Source organism: Mustela erminea, chromosome 8 (genome assembly GCF_009829155.1).
Source record: "Mustela erminea isolate mMusErm1 chromosome 8, mMusErm1.Pri, whole genome shotgun sequence".
In the NCBI taxonomy this organism is placed as follows: Eukaryota; Metazoa; Chordata; class Mammalia; order Carnivora; family Mustelidae; genus Mustela; species Mustela erminea.
The window spans coordinates 3622959-3644051 of record NC_045621.1 but is presented as its reverse complement, the minus strand read 5'-3'; the positions used below and the strand labels follow the sequence as shown (position 1 = coordinate 3644051).

General features: G+C 45.7%; 1 protein-coding gene across 4 annotated transcripts in view; it reads left to right on the top strand.

The window, feature by feature from the left end:
- Positions 1–19841, top strand: part of STAT1 (signal transducer and activator of transcription 1) — a 43003-nt gene extending 23162 nt beyond the window's left edge. For 2 of the 4 annotated variants that reach the window (XM_032354210.1, XM_032354209.1), the window contains exons 15-24: positions 704–787; positions 1205–1303; positions 2388–2523; positions 3891–3940; positions 4639–4733; positions 5517–5662; positions 7646–7831; positions 8866–8941; positions 9851–9953; positions 13715–14882. In XM_032354210.1, the coding sequence (XP_032210101.1) occupies positions 704–787; positions 1205–1303; positions 2388–2523; positions 3891–3940; positions 4639–4733; positions 5517–5662; positions 7646–7831; positions 8866–8941; positions 9851–9953; positions 13715–13729 (990 nt within the window). In that variant the 3' untranslated portion in view covers positions 13730–14882. Of the gene's footprint in view, positions 1–703; positions 788–1204; positions 1304–2387; positions 2524–3890; positions 3941–4638; positions 4734–5516; positions 5663–7645; positions 7832–8865; positions 8942–9850; positions 9954–13714; positions 14883–14903; positions 15288–18520 lie in introns of those variants that run through there. The other 2 variants (XR_004288386.1, XR_004288385.1) reach the window with 2 other exon arrangements.
- The last annotated feature ends 1252 nt before the right edge of the window (positions 19842–21093 follow it).

The following is a 21093-nucleotide window of genomic DNA, read 5'->3' as shown; positions in this document are numbered from 1 at the left end:
CATGCTTTGTGCCCACGTAGCAGGCGGTCCTTGCAACCACACCCAGCAGTGGTTGTGTGGAAGAGTGGGACAGACACCGCCCGGGGCCATGCGGACACACACCGCTTAGCCCTGGTTTTGTCCTTCACTCTCACCGTGACCTCCCGGCTCCGCTCCTGTGAGCAGAGAGAGCGGCTGCTTCTCTCCTGTTCTCAGTTGCTATGGTGCTCCCAGGGGAAAATGTGTATAAAGCCACTTAGAAAACTATTATATTTCTACACCGGGGACTTTCTGACCTGCCAGGCTTATGCAGTTCAGCCCTTCCAGTAACTAATCCCACCTGGAACACGTGTCTGCTCCGCCGGTTCGCCCGGGGTTGGAGCCGGATGGGGCAGCAGGCAGGGCGGCTGAGAGCCAGGAAGCTTCTCGTTACCAAGAAACCCATGAGAAGCTTCTGTTTCCCTACTGACATTTCTTTCTGTTACTCTGTAACCCTGGCCAGGGTTTCAGAAATCTTGTCCTTAATAGAACACGGAGATACAATAATTGAACCTGGGGTACCTTCGTGAAAATGGGAATTTTTTTCTGAATTGCCTTTGGTTGGTTGGCAGTCAGGCTCTCTGCAGCCCTTTTTAGTCCTTATGAGGCCCCTGAAAGTTGCAGGATGTGTGACTGAATCACTGTATTCCTTTTTTTTTTTTTTTTTCCCCATCTCTCTTTGAAGGGCCCTCTCATCGTTACTGAGGAGCTTCACTCCCTCAGTTTTGAGACCCAGCTGTGCCAGCCTGGTTTGGTCATTGACCTCGAGGTGAGACATACATGGTTCAGACCTGGGAAATTTTATTTTTATTTCTCAGTTTTTGTTTTAGACATATTGACTTAATTGCTAAAAAGGATGATCTTTCTCAGCTAATACTATCTTGATGTTAACTGAATTGTTCAGGAAGCTAGAGAACCGAATTCAGCTTTCAAAAGCTGCAAACTAAATATCCTAGTTGAGGTGTCCTATGTTAAACTATTACATGAGGCAAGGAGACTTATTTCTTAATTGAATGGTAGAATAAAAAATAAGCTATGGACAAAAGTTAACTTTCCATTTTTAGTGTTCAAATATAAAATACATGCAAATTTGCAAATCACCCTTTGCTCAGTTTTAAGGCTACACAGTGGTCTTCAGGTGATACTTCCGTGATTCAAATGACTTCAAGGTCTTTATCATTTTTAGACGACCTCTCTGCCCGTTGTGGTGATCTCCAACGTCAGCCAGCTGCCGAGTGGTTGGGCCTCCATCCTGTGGTACAACATGCTGGTGACAGAACCCCGGGTATGGAAAACTCATCTCCTTTTGCTCAGGCGCTAACCATCATGTGGTTTCTGCACATCTCACAGCACCCCTCAGGGCCAGAAGTTGAGAGAAAAGTGATATAACAAGTGCTTTTGTTAAGGATCTTCAGTAATTCTGGAAAAGGGAAGCACCTATATGTATTAGAAATGAGAATTGCGGTTTTCCTTCTGTAGGAATAAGCTCAGGCAATAGATTTCCTATAACTTTTACTGTGGAGGAGTTGATTTATTGCTTTTCTTAAGAAAGTGTATATATCTGCTAAATCAGCACGCTCCGTTCTTAAGTCTGCATACTCACTCAAGTACAAGTACAGCTGATTCTCATTATTTCCTGCACTTACATTCTTTTCTTTTTCTTTCTTTTTTGTTTTGCCTTTTTTTTTTTTTTTTGCACTTACATTCTTGAAAGTCACTTTGAACACTGAATTAGCAAACACTGAATGATGGCTACTGGACCTGTCGATACGTGGCCTTGTTTATGTATGCTTCTGTTTAAAGATGCCTTATCTAACGCATCTGTTTTTGCATTCACATTGAGCTCAGGCCAGCAGCACTATAGCTCATGCCTGAATGAAGCGCATCTAAGCGCTTGTATTTGCTCCGTGAGGTGTGTGGCAGCCATCTTGCACTTAGGAACATCAGGCGGCACCAAAGTGCTATCCTTGCAACCATTTTAAAAATGAAATTTTTAAAGAACAGAAAAAAACCCAAAAGGCAAAGGACACTTGCTTGTGGTATGAGAGCTGAAACAAGAAGGCAGTTGCGTAGTCTGACTCTCCTGGAAACATCCATGTCGGGTGACCCCAGTCTTTCACCGCTCTATTCGTGGTGTCCACAGATGACTCCAGAAGTGCCACGAGGAGCCATTTATGGGTTAAAGTAACTTAGCATGAGTAGACTGCATTCACGAATGTGAACCTCCAAATAACGAGAATCAACTGTGTTTCTCTTCTGTGAAAACTTGTGTGTGTCACAGAAACTAGAACTGAACTTCAGGACAGATCTGGGTCTGAGGGCCTTACTTGGGACCGACTGCCTAAGCTTTTGGGTATTTTTTTCTCTAGAATCTGTCCTTCTTCCTGAACCCACCTTGTGCACGATGGTCTCAGCTCTCGGAGGTACTCAGCTGGCAGTTTTCTTCTGTCACCAAAAGAGGTCTCAATGTGGACCAGCTCAACATGCTGGGAGAGAAACTACTCGGTAGGAACTTTCTCCATATAAGAAAATTTAAATTCATAAGGATATCTCGACTTATTCCTTTCCCCTCTTTGCTCTCTCTATTTTGATCAAGGTAGAAGAGTGTTTAAAAAAAAAAAAAAAAGAGTTGGTTGGCTTTCCCAGCTGCAGCTTGTTACAGCTAAATGAGAATTATATATAGCTCACTTCAGAAGTAGGTGAAATTTTTTAATTTAAAAAAAAACTAAAAAGAATCATTTCCCAATTATTTCTTATTAACATTACTGAGCAGGTTCTAAGGGAAATATTTTTGAATTATGTAAAATATATTAGTTGTGGCTAAAAGAAGTTCCTTGATGAGAAAAATGAAGTCTTATTAACCTAAAAATGAGAAAAAAGTAAGTCCTCAGCATAGTGAAAATAAGTAAGGTCCTGGGGCCACCTACTCCATAGGGTACACCCAAGGCTCTTGTCTCAGGGTCCAGGCCATGATAGAGAATTCCTCTTCAATAGCTAATGTCATGGATTTATTAGTCTTCCACATAAGGAAATCAAAGACCAACTAGCCCCAATCTTCAATGAATGAGAGTTATCTGAACTATTTCTTTAAAAATCCGCAGGCAACTTTTTTCCCCCTAAATTTGCTTTCTATATGAAGAATTGTGTATATTGCAAACACCAGAAGCCTCCTCCTAACCAAGTAGCTCAGTATATCTTCTTGTGGCCACGTAGCTGTCACAGTAGGGGGTCTTACACCATTTAATAGGATGTAAGAAATCACCTTATTCCATCTCCTTATTTGGTGAGAATTAAGACAGATATCTTTTTTGCCTATAATGGCTTATTTGTGGTTCTCTCCAAAGAGAGATGACAGGCTCACACTTTCGATGGCCTGGGCTGCTTTAATTTGTGAAGTGGAGACCCCCTCAGCCTCCTTCCCCTCTGTCATGTCTCCCACTTGGCTTTTGATCTATATTGGCCTCCCTCAGCCCATGTCCTGTTTGGAGAAAGGCTGAGGCAAATGCCCAAATAATATCCAAAATAAGCTTGGACAGTCAAATGTCAGTGAAATAGATCACCTAGGGGTGATCTTGGTCTTAGTTTGAAGCTTGAGAAAGCTCCGAAGGACCTGTGGGAGAGAAGCGTGCTGAGGAAGGAGGCGGCGGCCCCGGGAGATGATACTGCATAGACAGGGACCAAATGAAGGCTTCTCCAGAAAGTACAATTAATTAGCATCAGTGTGTCTCAGAGTATCAACCATGTACATAGTCTTTCTCTTCTGGGTGTTAGCTCTTTGAGAGGATATACAAGAGCCATCTTGGTTAGCCAGTCTAAGAAAAGCTTCAGAGTCCATTTCCGTTTCCTGAAAAAGCTTATTTTTATTTGGTTAGGTCCTAATGCTGGCCCTGATGGTCTCATTCCATGGACAAGGTTCTGTAAGGTGGGTACTGTCTGGGTTTTCTACGCTCTGAGTTCTCGCTCTCTGTTGAGGTTCTCCTGTTTTTTGCTGTGGTAGTTACTTATCTTTGTGCTTATTTTGGCATGTTTGCCCCTGGCCCGTGGAAACCCGGGGGCAGGTTGTTTACTTTCCTCCAGTGCAGAAGGTCAGTCTCCAAGTGTGAGTCTGACAGGAAGCGCCTGTGTGTGTGATAACATTCTTTCTATCTGAAATGAGCCTTCCGTTTACCCACACAGTCCCTTGCCTGGCAGCATTTAGCATGAGAAATGCGTGGTCTGTGCTGGCTTGGACGGCCTGATGGGCCTGATGAGTTTCCCCAAGACTGCTCCAGCAGAGGGACCAGTTGGAGGGAATACTAAGACCCCTCTGGAGTGGCCGGGCAGTGCTGACAAGCTCACGCTACTGGATTTTACTAGCAGGAGGGCAGCTTCTGTTCTGAGATTCACCCTGGAGGTCGTTCCCTGGCTAGTTCACTACAGTTTAGAGAGGGAAGCAGAGGATGGCCTGAGACAGTGAGCTAGCATGGTGTCTGCGTAAGGGGAGGGGCGGCTCAGTGGGGGTGGTGTTAGTTTTGGCAGCTCTTCACGCTTTGTGAATTAAAATCCGATGGCAGGAAGAGGCATGGTAAGTCACTGTTTTGAATTTCTTTGTTCCTAATGTGTGCATTTGTATACTTGCAGGAAAACATAAATGATAAAAATTTTCCCTTCTGGCTTTGGATTGAAAGCATCCTTGAACTCATTAAAAAACACCTGCTCTCTCTCTGGAATGATGGGTAAGGGCCATCGATCAATTTATTTTTTAAACGTAATTTTAGCACAGGCTCCCTTACTGCAAGCCGGAGACCCACCTGACCTGGACAGGCCTCACAATTCGACAAGATCTGTGAGCGTCTCACAGGAATGGATGCTTCCAGGCTGTCCTGTTGGGGCTTCATGATAGTGGAACCTCATCAGATTAAACTTACACTTTCATAATCTATAGATATGTATTTTCAACACTTAAACGGGATTTTTTGAGTGTCATTCGTGCATTCACTCATTGAACAAAAGCTTAAGCACTGATTAACTGTATTGCCACTAGGAAGGAAGAAAACCCTTTTGACCTCAGTCAGTGGTTTTACCTGACTTACCAGGGTCAGTTGCTGTTTCAGCAAAGGCTTTAACTTACCAGAAGTGGTAGAATGTGCAAGGACATTGTCTGAGCCTTCGTCTCCCGTACGAAACATGCAGGAACTCGGACATTTTCACGGCCTTTAAAAATCGCGGGAAACAAATGGTCCTCAAGTAGACACGCCGGGCCCTTACGTGGCGGGTCCATGCGGACCTTCCGCAGCATCCCCTTGCCGGTGCGGATCACGGGCTGGGACTTCCGCAGACACAGACACAGGCCAAGCGCTACCGGAAGTGGCGAAGCGCTACCGGAAGTGGCGAAGCGGGCGATTTCCCGCACCTCAGACGGGCTCCACATTTTCACCCCGGTTTTTCTGTCGGCTCTCCACAGTCGATCTGGTTTCCAAGGCGACGCTCAGAGCACCTCTTTCTCTGTCCCCACACAGGTGTATCGTGGGCTTCATCAGCAAGGAGCGGGAGCGCGCGCTGCTGAAGGACCAGCAACCCGGGACGTTCCTGCTGCGCTTCAGCGAAAGCTGCCGTGAAGGCGCCATCACGTTCACGTGGGTGGAGCGCCCGCAGAACGGAGGAGGTGAGCCTGCGCGCATGCGTGCCCCACGGGCCCCTCTCTCTCGGGCCCCCGGAGCAGCCGCGGTGAGGCCACAGCCAGGTGGCTGTCAAACCCACGCCCTGAGCGTCGCCAAGAGGGTGTGATACGTCGCCAGGAATATTCGTGGGTCACTGCCCGGGTGGAAGTGACGGGTGAGAAACAGACGAGGCCGAGCGCTGCTCTTTCTGTCCCGCCCGCTACCTGTAGGGCGAGGACGTGCGTCCGTGTGGCTCCCTCGCAGTTCGGGGAGGACACCCACGTTGTGGAGACCTGTGCCCCCAGGGCCACGCGGGGAGGCCCCCCTGGAGGCACGCGCCCCCCCCCTCCCGGCATGCTCCGGGTCAGGGATCCTGCGCACCCCGCACTGCCCTTGGCCCCCGACTCGGCCCCGACCCTGCATGCAAACCGAGCAGGGTCAAGTCTGGCTTTGTTCTCTCGGGGGTTTGCTCTTCCTCAGATGAGTTTGCAGCGGAAAGACACCCAGCACCGCCGCACCCTGCAGCAGGGTCCGGGGAGAAGGACGATCTGCGGAGAGGAGATGTTAGATAGGGTCCTTTCCGCACTTACTCTCAGTTTGCACTCTAGGGGTGCTGAGGGAACCCAGTGACTTTCCTGCCTTCAGGGGACAGGTGCAAAAATGGGGCATACTGGGGCGCCTGGGTGGCTCAGTGGATTAAGCCTCTGCCTTCTGCTTAGGTCATGATCTTAGGGTCTTGAGATCGAGCCCCGCATCTGGCTCTCTGCTCAGCAGGGAGCCTGCTTCCTCCTCTCTCTCTGCCTACCTCTCTGCCTACTTGTGATCATTGTCTGTCAAATACCTAAATAAAAATAATTTAAAAAAAAATTCATTTGTTTAAAAAAAAATGGGGCATACTTCAGTTCTATTTTTTTTTTTAATTTTTTTTACTTAAAGATTTTGTTTATTTATTTGACAGACGGAGATCACAAGTAGCTAGAGAGGCAGGCAGAGAGAAAGGGGGAAGCAGGCTCCCTGCTGAGCCCAGAGCCCAATGTGGGGCTCCATCCCAGGACCCTGAGACCATGACCTGAGCCACAGGCAGAGGTTTAACCCACTGAGCCACCCAGGCACCCCTATTTTTATTTTTCTCCTAATGAAAATTGAGGAAGGCTGGAATCAGGGCCGAGGGTAGGCAGTAGATGTTAGAAGCGGCCTTGTCCATCTTCTCCAGTAGTACCTTTCCCGAGCTAAGTGAGCGACGGAGCCAGCCAAGCCAGAGGCAGAGCTGAGGTCCTTGGCATCCAGAAAGCTTAGGCGGGGCAACACCAGCTCAAGACCTCTGGGATGCTGGCAGCCTGCACATTAGGGCAGAGTCCCCGGAGCATGCAAACGGCAGCCTCAGGAATGTGTGCACCCAAAAGTGAGCTTCTAGGTCAGTCAGGAGGCAGCATTCAGATGACATCTGGGAGTAAGACCATGAGTAAATTAAAGGGGTTTATTGCATTAAGGATTAGAAGAAAAAGTAGCAAGTAGGATCCTTTTTTTGTTTAAAAAATTGGTTTCTGGGTATTGCATTATTTTAGTAAAAAATTACAGTCTTCAGTCTGAAAAGAAAAGCAACTGGAGAGTGAGCTTATTTTTTATTAACTTAATCTGTGGCTTAAGCCAAGAAGATCCAGTTAGTATTTCTCTAGCTGCCCACAGGTGGGGACATCATTGAAGATGCAGGCTACTGAAGATGTTTAATAAACCTCTTATTGCCAGGTTTACCAATCTCAGCAAATAACGACAAGGGCAGTGTTGTTGCAGTGCCTTTATGTTTCTTGTTTCTCAGAAAGGATTCTGATTTATTCAGAAATGAAGCAACACACTGTATTATAAGTCCTATATCGTGATTAGTTCTTATTGGGTTTGCTCAAATCCATGAACTCTGCAATGTTTTGCTTTTCTTCTCTGTTGTTTTGGGATTAGTCCATGGGACTTACTTGGATCTTCTTCTTTTTTAGAACCTCACTTCCATGCTGTTGAGCCCTACACAAAGAAAGAACTTTCTGCTGTTACTTTCCCTGATATTATTCGCAATTACAAGGTTATGGCTGCTGAAAATATTCCAGAGAATCCCCTGAAGTATCTGTATCCGAATATTGATAAAGACCATGCCTTTGGGAAATACTACTCCAGGCCAAAGGAAGGTAGGTGGGGGAGTGAATGGTCACCGCCCTTATGAGTAATAGCGCAGTTCGCTCATTCCTGGTATGAGGAGGTTCTTACTTCTTCACTGTCCACAGGTTTGCTGGAGCCGGGGTTTAATAACACACACAGCCCTTGGCTTCCTGGGGGTGCATGGCGCCTGCACAAGCTTCACCCTTGCTGTGGCATTAACTCCCCACTTTCTTTTGAATCACTGTAAATAGGCTTTCTAAAGATGGTATAAACCAGCGTAGCTGAAATATAACATGTTATTTGGCCTGATACAGACAGTAAGAAATAACAAGGAATTTGGTGTTTTAGGAGTGTTGACAAAATCCATTTCTGGTCTTGTGTATTTATTATGTTATTTTTCCACATGCAGAGTGGTAAAAGGCGTGAATACCATGGCCAACTAATTTATACCAGCCTGTTCCTGTTAAAATTGGGAAAACTAAGGGCCAGGAGAAGCAAAACTGTTCATTTAGGGTGATCTGATTAGTTTATGAGATCATATTATTCCTAGTGATTGTTGTTAAGAGTAGTCCTGAGCTTAGAACAGGTCTCCTGCTTCTTTGTCTTTACCAGATGTATTTGAGAACTTTCACATTAGGTGCTCTGGTTTGGAACATGCCAACAGAGTTTTTTATGTTCCAGAACCAGAAATCTCAATATCCACACAGTTGCTTTGGGAAGAAGATGCCGCTAGCTTTACCCTGCCAGCCAGGCTAGAACCACTAACCTAGATAAAGCTTTGCACATTTCGTGCTCCAGCTTCTGTGGGATTTCAGTCCTGGGAAGGAGAGAGCCTGCAGCTTGACTTCTGTCCTGAGCTCCTCGCCTTTCCCTCTAGGTTGCTTCTGCATTCCCACCAGAATTTGAGGTGATCCAGGCAGGGAAGTCACAGCCCCATAAAGCTACAGGACCCTAACCTGACTGTTAGGGCAAACAGTAAAATTCTGATCAAAGAGAACATTGATCGTCTGTCCTTGGGTAAACCCTGCTAACAGAAAGTTGTACCTGATGTGTTTGCTTCTAGCCCCAGAACCAATGGAACTCGATGGCCCTAAAGGAACTGGATACATCAAGACAGAGTTGATTTCTGTGTCTGAAGTGTAAGTGAACACAGAAGAGAGCCATGTTTAAAAACCACAGGCCAGCCCTGCTCCTGCTTTCTCACTGTAATTGCTGCTGCCGCCACCAAAGTTGGACTTTGTTGGAAAGATCCTAACCTGGTGCCACTGCCTATCAGAATTTTACTGCCTTTATAAAAAACAAACAAACAAAACAAACAAACAGAAAAACCCCCAAAACCCTAAACACCACCACCACCACCCAAAGTTGTATTTAAGTATCCCCCCAACTGATATTTTGAAAAAGTATAAATAAAATGAACAAAAATGGATCACAGTGGGAAAGTAGTTCTTTTCAATCGAGGAAAGGCCAAAGTGGTGATTGAGATACATTTTTTTCGCTTGCTTTTATTTTGTTGTTTCATTTTATAAAGGGTAGAAAAAAATTTGGAAAAGTCATTGTCAGTTATTTGGCCCGCAGCACTGTCTTGGGGTGAATGGATGTAGCCTTCATGTAAAAACACTCTGGAGCAGCTTTATCTGCATACAAACCTCAAGGTAGGGACGAGGGACTCCCCAGACATTCTTCCGGAGCTTGGAAGCTTGGAGCTTCTCGGCCAGCCTCGGCCCCGAGGCATCGGCCTTGCAGGGTGACACGCTGTCCGTGCTCGCCCGCACCTTTAACCAGGCAGGAGCGGCGCAGGTCCCAAGTCTGGCTACTTCTCACTCACATCTCTAGAGTCCTGGACGTTTCCCAAGGGGCTGGGCTGGGGACAGGAACCTCCTGCAAACTGTACTTTTCCAAGTGTCGTGCACGAGCAGATGCCCTGAGCCAAAGTAAAGATCTCCAGTGACAATTACGTCACAGGCCAAAGACGAAATGTCCAAGCTGGCACCACCATGTGCACGATCTCAGTGTTAACATGTCCTTTTCCTCTCTCTCCATTTTAGTCACCCCTCTCGACTTCAGACCACAGACAACCTGCTCCCCATGTCTCCCGAGGAGTTTGACGAGGTGTCACGGATAGTGGGTTCTGTCGAGTTCGACAGTATGGTGAGTACCCGGTGGCAACGGTGTCGGCTCTTGCCGAGCAGGTGTCTCTGGGGCCGGGAGGGCACCTGCCGCTACTCGGTTTGGCTGCGGGGTATCAGTAGCAGCCTCTGGCAGAGCGGTCGATGGTGCGTTTTAGACCAGCCCTAACCAGTCAGAGCCTGCTGTACTTTAGTAAGCTTCCTCAGCACCAGGATGCTTTATTCCTGGCACTCGGCACTTTCCAGAAACTGAATGACATTTCAGGTATTTCAGTTTCACCTCTGCCCTTTAAAGTTGTCCTTGCCGAAATTTCATGTGTTAAGAAACTACCGTTTCTCTGATAAGAAAATGTTTTCCTTCGGCCTGTTATTTCAGCACTGTGTCTGGACGCAGGAGTGTTATTTTTAGGGAGAGCGAGGACTGATGCTTGGCAGTTAGCAGTCCTTGGAGGCTTTACCAGTGACAGAGGAATTGTCCACCTGCTTCGTATTTGAGGACCAATCTCTGCTGCTCGCAGCCGCGGTGGCCGGGTGCTTGCCAAGAGTAGCAGGTTCTAGGAGTGAAAGAATTATGAGTGTCACGACCAGAATAGGAACAGGGTTGTCTCCAAAAGAGAGAATCTATTGCCTTTGAGAGAATGTTTCTCAATAAATCAAATAGTATTGTTTGCCTGTCGGGCTGAAATCCTTCCTCTTGAAGACTTTTTTGTTTGGCTGGAATTTTGCTGACACTGTTTAATTTGGAGCACTTTTCCATGGGAAGCTGTTCTGGTTTATTTGTTAAAATGTGTTTACTCCTTTAAAAAAAGTCCTGCCTGAGTTATTACCATCCTTTCTTCATCAGTTTCTTGTAACTGGTACCTGGCACAGACTGTGTGCTCAGGGGGTGAGGCAGGAGGGCAGGGAGGGGAGAGGTGGAGAGGGGATGCCACCCTTCACACACCTGGGCTCATGTAGCCATGCGTGCATGTGACGTCAGTAACATCTGTTGAGAGTCAGGTTTCCGGTGTGTAACTTATCTCTTGGTCCCTTTTTCTCACCTGAAGAAGCCCAGGCTGAGACTTTTTAGAGACCATGATTTCTTACACCTTCCTGATTGTTGAAAATGAAAAAAGGCACTTCTTTTCCTGTTGGCACGTGTAAAATGAACCTTTTCTATGGGCAAGGACTTCTCCTGTTGGAATGTAGCCCCTGAGGCTACTATAAAGTACTTATAAGCCCAACATAAAAACGGAACAAATGCAAAGCCCTCCTCCAGGAGTGTAAGATCTGTTGGCAGAACCACAAAATGGCTGACCTTCTTTGGTGCCTTCTTTGTTGTTCCTGAGCAATGTACATTATCATCACAGTCAGCCTCAGCCCCGTTGGTAGGTGAGACGTTCTGTGTACCAGGCACCCCACCAGGAGTGACTTCATCAGTCTTCACAACTGCCTTCCGAGTAGCTGCTACTGTTCTCAGTTGTACAGTGTGGGAAAGGAGCCCCCATCCCAAGCTGTCCAACTGACTTAAGTGGTGGAGGGAGCATGGGAATCCAGCCGGTGGGTCTGTAGTGCGCAGGCTGTTGCCTCGCCTGGAACGTCTCCCAGAACAGCAAGAGCTTCCTTTCCTTCCAAACATCCACCGCAAGAGAAACTGTTTGCACAGGACTCCCTAGGTCTTGTTCCAGTTTATCAGGACAAAGGCAGCATGGCCTTTGGGTGGGAAGCCTGTGTTTGGGATTCGGAAGTCCAAGTTCCGACTCTGTCATCACCATTATTCCCCTTGACCTTAAGAAAATAAGATGGATTAGTTGCGTCCGTCTGTGCAAGCATGTCACTGACTTTCTCTGTGCTCTTAGAATGATACTGGGAGAGGGATTTAAATTCTCTAAATGAATGCCAGGAAATGGACACCCCCCCACAGCCATTCCATTCCAGATGATTTCATTCATTTCATTTGTAGGGCAAAAGAAGTCTGTTTTGCACACCCACACGCACGTGCACATGCACACACACACACAGCTCCAGGTTCAACCTGTAGAAGACTGAGAGAGCTTGGGGAGGTGATAATATGGGCAAGGCACCGGCTGGACAAAGTAAAAGTTGGATTAGTCCCCAAACTGGGTAGACTCTACTTTATCTATCTTTGGCCTTGGCCATGACTTCCAGTCAGCATCTGCTTTCTGCTCCTGGCAGGAGAGCATATGCTGTGAAACAGAGCGGCCTCTCCCGGGGCCTGCTGTTTCAGCCTCGTCTGTAGGTTGCCACTCTGGCCAAGGGTCAGGACCAGGAGGGACCACGGGCCCCTGAGGAAACTGCCCGAGAGAGACAGAGCACCAGTGTTTTCTTCAGGATGACTTGAGTATTTGTTTAGTCTGGATTTCTTGTATAACAAACTTCTTCCTCAGGGACTACATGAGAACCATTCTACTCTCCTGCCAGCCTTTGGCAAAGCTGGTAGTAAGAGGAACATTTATTGACCATCTCTCGTTCCATCTGCTGCTCTAGGCACTGCACACCGTCTCTCAATTAATCCTTCCATCGCGTCCTTCTGCCAGATCCTCTTAGCCTGCTTTGGAAGAACAAGACCTTGAGATTTAGAGAGGCGGGGTGATAAGCCACAGTCACACATGCTAGTAAGAGACGATGACAGGATATGGATGCAGGCTTTCTCTCCTTCTCTCTGTCTCCCTCTTTTTCCCTCTCTCTAAAAGTCCACTCTCTCAACTACACATTTCAGCCACACACTGGAACGTAGGGCAAAACCTTCACTGCGCTTTCAATCCAAAATAATGTTCATAAGAGCCCACTGGGTCCTACCCATCATTGAGCACTTAGGATTAAAAATAATTAACAATGGACCCATTGTAGAAACGGCTATAAATCATTACAAATTCTGACTTGATTGGGTCACTCTGTGGCTTCCTAAATAGGTATTAGAGGAATTCTCCAAAACCTTAAAGGGCAGTTCCCAAGAGGCTTACAGTCTAGTCCTGTGTTTCTCTTGGTATTCTGGGAGCTGAGTAATTTTGTTTCAGAGGGCTGTTCTTTGCCTTGTGGAATACTTAGCAGCACCCCTGGCTTCTGCCGCCTAGCCCACTAGCACCCCTAGACCCAAACCCAGTCATGGTGATCAACCGTGTCTCTAGACGTTGCTGGAGGGCAGACCCAGGCTGGTGAAGAGCCCCTGGCCTGCAGGGAGAGCGCAGGGACGGAGGGGGCGGGGAAGCTAGGAAGTCAGGGGCAGCTGGGATTCCTTGGATGTGCAGTTTACTGCCCACAAGGTGCGCTGCTCTGGTGAGCTGGGCAGGAGGCGCTCTCGGGGTGGAAGGGCAGGGCTGCCTCCTAATTCTTTGTCTCTAGTCTGTACCTGAAAGGCATTCATTTATTATTCCCACTGCGTGGCCTTTAAGGAAAAGTCATCATCTCCCCCATGCTGTCCTCCCTCAGGCACACAGCTCAGCACTGTCTCGCTCTTGTTTTGTGGGAGAGGATTTGCCACGTTGCTCTGCCCCCAGAGTTGCATAACAGCAGAATGCTTTATGCGGCCTGGATGACTGGACAGAATTAAGCCAGCAGGCTGCAGAGGAATAATCCATCTGCTTAGATGATATAAAAGGTCTCGATTAGTCCAGGGAAAAGGATAAATAGCACATGTGAAGGCCCTCCAATGAAATAGTGGTTATTTGCTGTGGAAGTGTCTTCCTTCTACCCCATTGTAGAACCGACGAGCCGTGTCAAATGTGTGGGTCTGCATTTCCTAAGAGCTGTGTAATAAACTTAACCACATTTTATCTTTTACAGATGAATGCAGTATAGAGCATGAATTTTTCTCATCTTCTCTGGCGACATTTTTCCTTCCCATCTGTGATTCCCTCCTGCGCTCTGTTCCTTCACATCCTATGTTTCTAGGGAAATGAAACAAAGACAAACAAATTTGCTGCAACCTGTTGATAGCAAGTGGATTTTCCCCAAATTCAGAAACGTCTGTTACTCTGAAAGGCTTCATGCATCTAAAGAAAGGTAAAATTGAAAGGCCCTCTCTGTAGTGTGGGTTTTACAAAGAAAAATATCCAGATACACTGAAAACCTCAGGGCTAGAATGGGAATGCTTTAGGAAAGGTGAGAAGTTGAGCAGCATGTAAAATGCTGTGCACAAAGTCCATGCCCGGCTGCTGTTACAGGCTGTTGGATAGATCACACGGTTACTTAGGGAACTTCTTGATGTAGGATTGGCAAATTTCTATTCTAGAGAATTTTTACTTGTTCCCTTTGCTGCAGATGTGGCTGGAGGTTTTCTGTCGGGTTAACTATGAAATCGTTCAGAGCTAAGTCACACAGAATTACATCGACTGTTTATCAAAGGTAGTCATCCTGTATCTGTGCAGGGGGTAAAAGTTGTGTTCTTTATTTTATTACATTTTTCACGCTGGCCATTTAAAGCTAAAAGCAAATTCTCTGTCTTGGGAGACTTAGCTTTTCTGTCTGTTATGGCTATATGATACTGGCTAATATCAGTAGAAGGAAATACGTTTTCTGGACTCTTGAGTAGTTTTTTTTTCTGTCTAAGCTTTAATGTCCAAAGCTGAATATATCCCACCTCTTTGCAGTCACTAGTAAATGAAATTATCTTCACATTTCTGTCATGGGAGCCAGGCTATTAACAACCGCTCTCTCCAGACAAAAATCCTGTTACTCTTCAAAAAGTTGGAGTTAATCATAGATTTAGACCAACTCAGAAATTTAGTTCATGTTTCTTAAATGGGTTAATGTGTCTTTATTGTTATTAGCTGGTATTTAGTCTTAGTCATGAAATTTTCAAATTGAGAAAAGAGTGACTGACAAGTAATTAACCAGAGATCGTATGAGAATCAAACAGCTTGAGAACTCGTCCTGTGTAACTGCATTGAGAAGCGCCTGTTTTTCACCGATGATGTGTGTCTGAAAAATACATTTGCAGATGGTTCCATCATCTCTCCTGTGCTTTTTCTAGACTGCTTTCTGATGTTCCGTGAAGCGTATTCTGTTACTCACCGTCTTCCCTCACTAGCACTGACACCACGCACGTGGCTCGGTGGGGCGGGTTTGGCACGTTCTTCCGCAGAACGTTCCCAGACACACGCTGTCTCTGCAGCTGCGCCTTCATTTCCCACCGTCACCACCACAGTTATGTTAGTACGTAGATGCCGTATTTTTCTGGTGGGGATAAAATTTTCTCAAAGTCTATTTTAAAATTTTAAAAAACTATCTGTATCGCCTTAAATACACTCTGCATGTGGTACTCCCCTCCTCTCGGTTTTTACGTAAGACCGCGTGAACCTGGCTTTGTATCGACTTTTTTTTTTTTTTTTCTTTTTAAGATTTTATTTATTTGACAGACAGAGATCACAGGTAAACAGGGAGGCAGGCAGAGACCGAGGGGGAAACAGGCTCCCTGCTGAGCAGAGAGCCCAATGAGGGGCTCAATCCCAGGACCCTGAGATCATGACCTGAGCCAAAGGCAGTGGCTTAACTGGCTGAGCCACCCAGGCGCCCCTGTATTGACTTTTTAGATTGAAAGGAGGAAGAAACAAAGAACAAAACGTTAAAAAAAAATACTGTTTCTAATTGTCAGCATTTTAACTGTTTAGTGTGTTTGGCCCTTTGAGAGCAACCTGGCATGGTTTCATTTTACCATGCTGGCCAGGGGATTTTGGTTACTTATGAGAAGTATTGAAACTCTAATGTTAGTCTCTTAAAAACAAATTTGGCCTAAAGATTTTAAAAGTTACTGGCATTTATGTGTAGTTTTGATGTTTTTCCCATTTTCTTCTTACTTATGATCAAACGTACAAACGCGTGAGTCCAGATTTTTGAGTAAGGCTGGTAACACCATGTTTCTGAGCACTGGCCCTTCCTAGCCTGCTTGCAGCCCAGACTGCTCTGGCGGATGGGTCAGTGGGAGAGAGCAAGCGGGTAGCAGTTCTGGAATGAGCTGCAGGAGTGCCATGAAAAGCAAACAAACAAAAAAAAGTGCTTTGGTCTTGATGACCACAGCTGTCTCCAAATGCGCAAATAATTTGGCAGTTAGTTTGAAATATAAGTTCCTAACTTAAAAACACATGGAAATGGGACTCTTGTCTTGTCTCCAAAGCCACATCTCAGACCCACATCCCAAGATCAGAGGGGCTCTTCCTGAGGAGTCACTGTGCCCATGCCCAAAGGGGCCATTTTTCTCCAAAGATGTTTTAAGCTAGAAAGCCATGGCTTTCTCAGAGTAAAAGGCACCCTGAGCTGGGAGAAAAAAAAAAAAAAATTCATGTAATGAAAGACATAATCACTACTTAAACATAAATCTGGCAGCCTTGACCTAACTATTGTTTGAAGAATCGTCAGGGAATAGTGGTGTAGGCTTGAATGCTGGCATCATAACAGATAGGACCTTTCTCATCTCTGCATCTACAGTCTTCACATCTTGGAAATACAGTTTCTTTATAATAAACACAGAGAACCGTATTTCTCCAGTAGATAAGGGCCTGCCTAACCCGAAGCTTGTATTCATATATAATTGATCATTATCATGAGTCACCATGTAGATCCTGGCTTAGGGATGCTTATGAGTTTTAAGAGTGCTTCTGGTGTAGTTTTGTAGAGGGTTTGATAAGCACAGAGCTTTTATATACCACCTGAGAAAAATTTCTCCTTATCTGATAGTAAGGACATTCCTGAGATGGCAATAAATGATTGAGCTATTTATTCAGCATTAAATTACCAAAATCTACTTAGTGCCTGTAAGCTAAAATGGAATATTAAGTCAATAAACAGAGCACTCCTTTCACCTCTGACTTTCCCGGGGAAAAAACTTGAAATTGTTTTGAAAACTGTGGTACCTACTGTTTGGACCGGGATGCTGTTGCCAGAGCAATGGGTGTTTTGCCTGAGTGGCTTCTTTTGGGTAGTTAAGGCTCACTCACTGTACTTGCTGTAGTAGTTCATCAAATACTACCAAGCACCTGCAGGTGGCCAGCACTATTCTAGATGTTTGGGAAACATCAGTAAGCAAAAACAAAGAGCCCTGCTCTTTTGGAGCCCAAGACATTGTGAGATACTGGATCATAGGTTCTAACTGCCTTACTTACGGAAACATAAGATTTTGTGAAACAGCCAAAAGCTACAGATAGCTTAAATTGTTCTATAAAAATATCCACAATTCCAAGGAAATGGCATTTAAAAGTTTTAAGAAGGCTAAAGATAATATGGTTTTTAGAAGCTTCTAATATGAATTTTATAGCTCTTAAAAGATACAATCATACCCCGCTTCCAAGCTTTGGTAGACTAACTTCAGGTTTATGTGTATGCTGTACTGAGGAGTTAAACCTCTTACTTGGCCAACTGAAAAAAAGTACCACACTTAAGCATTTGTAAACGTCGTAAATTTATATTGGGCATACAAATGTAGGGGTACCTCAGTGGTACCTTTGGCAGGAAGCTAATAATTGGTTTTGCATTCTCATACTATGTGAAATCTGTTTTTCCTAGTGCCATTGCACAACTGTAATGCCCTGCTGGTGGTGTGTTGATAGCCTTTCCCTGGTTTTCTGTATATGCACGAAGCAGTTTTTGTTATTATGACCGCTTGTTGGACTTAATTCTAGTAGACTCTTTAAAAGACATGTGGAGAGGAGCACCTGGGTGGCTCCATTGATTAAGTGTCTGCCTTCGGCTCAGGTCATGATCCTGGGATCCTGGGATGGAGCCCCACATGGGACTGCCTGCTTGGTGGGGAGTCTGCTTCTTCCTCTCCCTCTGCCTGCCACTCCCTCTGCTTGTGTGCACTCTGTCTCTCTCAAATAAATCTTTAAAAACAAAACAAACAAAAAGACATGGAGAGGCAGCCAGGGGCAAGGCTGGAGCGCGCGGAGGCCTGGAGTTGGGTCCAGGCTCCAGAATAGAAATAAAATGCCCAGTCTTTGCCCCTTTGTAATAAAAGACTTAATTGTCTATCCTTTCTGTCCCAAAACACACACACCTTCCCTGATCTTCTAGTAATTCCGTCCTTTCTTTATGTAACTATAAAGTACGCCTTCCCCCAAAAGCCCCTTTTTAAAGTCTGACCTAACACATTCACCAGCTGTTTCCCTGTGCTGTCTGGCCTGTGAATCACGAATTTACTCATTTACTCATTTTACTAGGAAAGTTAGTAAGTAAAATTAGAAAGATTATCCAGTCCTTAAAAACAGCCCCAGAAAAGTAATACGCTCTTGTTGTATCAAGGATAAGCATGATTTAACTTTTCTCTGTTTGGTGTTACTTGTCTGTTTCCCCCGCGCTGGTGCGCTGCTTCTGTGCGCGGATGTGCGCACGCGTGGCTCCTGGCGACCACACGCGGCAAGGCTGAGCGCTGTAGCCCTTAACGCTTATCTTTAAAACTCTATAGTTTTAAAGTCCATAGTTTTCTGTCTGTAAAGTCCCGAGTTTCCTGTCCATAGCGGGGACAGTGTGGTAGGATGTAGAGAAAGAAGAGGAGTCTCTGGAGTTCTGTATCACAGCCCCCTCCTGGGTCTCAGCTTATCCGTAAGCGTGGGAGTGGATTAGAGATGTCTGATGTCTCTTTCCGTCCTAAAATGTCAGGGATGCAGATGATTCGCACCACCTGACTTCGGCAGAGCACTTTGTGACAGACAATTCTGGTAGTTGAAAATGACAGCCGTGTATTCTCATACTGTCTCTGCGGTTAGAAAACCACACACTACCCCTAGCCCTGTAGACAGGGTTTCTGACCTTGGGAGCGAATGCCATCCCCTATGCCCACGAACCAGGAAGGTGCTGCAGTGTGCCGGCTCGTCCTGCTCAGACCCTAGTGTGGCTGCACCAGATACAGCTCCCTAGACAGATGACAAGGCTCTGTGAAAACCACCTCTGCCCTCACTAGCGGAGGTCAGAAGCCCTCCTAGTGAAGGACATGTCCAATGACTGAATTCTACAGATACATGCAGAGTGTGTCCTAACTGCAGAACAACAGCATCAGCTTCTAGAGTGCTGGAAACGCGCCTATCCCTCCTCCCACCCTCAAGGATGGACTCCTCACAGGGTTGTCTTAATCAATGTGAGAACCGCCGCTGCCACCTTGCAGTTCCTGGGGGCAAGTAGGCATTAGAAATTCATTTGAACCAACTAGGTACAGTCTGTATGCTCAGTAGAGTTCCTAACCCAATGATGTAGGAGAACCTTAGTGGTTTTAAAAAATTCATTTTTACAGGTATTTTTTGATACATGTATTTATTATGCTGTAAAAAGCAACACTACCTGATTTCATTTAAAATAAATATTTCCCAATTTCAGAATACTTACAACTTATAGTTTTAAGATTAGATTCACTTTGGGAGGTTCTGGAAGCAAATACATTCATAGCTGCACAGTCCCCAGGAAGAATCTAAATCCAGCATCAGGTCATTCAACCCCCCAGACAGACAGCAGTATCAAACAGTGGACCGCGAATCAGCTCTGCAGCTAACGGGCAGTGTGGGCCGGTAGTGGGATACAGCACGTTACACCCCAAAATGAGATCATTAGAATTGAGACCACCAAAAACAACAGTGTAGATGGAGCTTTAAATAAACATGACCCTAGAGGGCTCTCATGGTACAGAAAAAGCACTGCCGATCCTAAAGCCAAAACGAAAGGATCTTCGGAGTATACAGACAGCAGCAGTTTCGAGCACAGTCCAGAGCACTGAAGCCAAGTGTACTTGTTACAAGCAGCCAGCAGCCAGAGCGGGGCCCGCGGAGCCCACGTAACTGCGCGGGTAAATAAGAGCACATTGGACTAAAGCACAAACATTTTACAAGGTACTTTTGATCTGAAAAAAGATGAAAACTCTCTTCGTTTCCAAACAATAGTTAGAACCTCTTTTCATTAAAGCCTCAAAATTGTTGGTAACCTTTAAGCCACACAGCGGAATCGTCTTAGTGTTTCATTTTCATCACACAAAGCAGGCGGCTGCTTGAGCAGTCATTTCAGTTAAAGAACATCCCACCCCGTTAACATCTGTGGGGACGATGCCCATGCCGCCCCTCTGCAGTAGTCTGTCAGCACTCCCCGTCTGCGCGGCTTGGCAGAGCCAGGGAGGAGGACACAGTGGCTGGGCTGGATGCCCGCCCCCCACCTCCGTAGTCCCGCAGGAGCAGCCAGGCTGGCGCTGCTGCAGCTCTGGGAAGGGGCTGTCGGTGGCTCCTCCGGAGCTCATGCTGTCTAGGTAACAGGAGGGCGTGCCTGAAGCCTCTCAGTTTGACTGGAAGCAAAAATGGAAGCATTTGGTGGGTGTTAGAGGGGAAAGGGCCCTTCAGCATGATAAAGGCTGGGAGCAGCAGTGCATGCTGCTAGAACAGGGGAAAAGGAACTTGCTGGATTTGCTCCAACAGCATCTGGGAGTGGAGGATTATGTTCATTTCACTAAATATTTTAGGGCTTTGAAAAGGTCCACTTGTATGTGTATGTGCCTGTGTGTGTGCTTAATATCAGAAATCCCCATTAGCAGACCCCTTTACCTCCGAGGTATGATAGGATAAAGCACAGGTACGTTCCTCCCCAGGACAACAGTGGGTCTCCGTTTACAATGAGGCCTTTTCTTACTAGAGTTGGCCACCAATTATACAGTAATTGTACAGCAGAGAATCAGGAGAAAACTGGAGTGATCTGGGGATCCCCCCAAAAGAACAAATATCTTGATGCCTTTAATTATGGGTTTAAAAATAAATGCTAACTATAACAGTTCCCATACCATCATAACAACTTTGGTAGCTTAGAGAGTTGATCTGAATTTTTTCTCATCTTTATCCTGAAAACTGAAACATATCTTAAAGAGCTGTGGTAGCTCATCCCTTCCTTGTTTAGGTTGATGAATTTGACTAATTTGTACTTAGCTTAGTAATTTGTCTCTGGTTCATCACCTGTAGACAAACGGCATAATTGTAGCTCGGATGCCAGATAATGTGAGACCTTTTCTGACTTACGGTGGAAAACATGAAAACTGCATAGAGTGCTGGCACCCACGTTCCCAGCTAAAGCAAAAAGGCAAATCGCTAAACATGTGGGAAGAAAGGCTGGACGAAGGGGGATATAGAAAAAGGAAATTTTTCCCAAAAGTATTATATAACTATATTCACTTAAATATTTTGGTCACCAAACATATCTTAAACAGATTC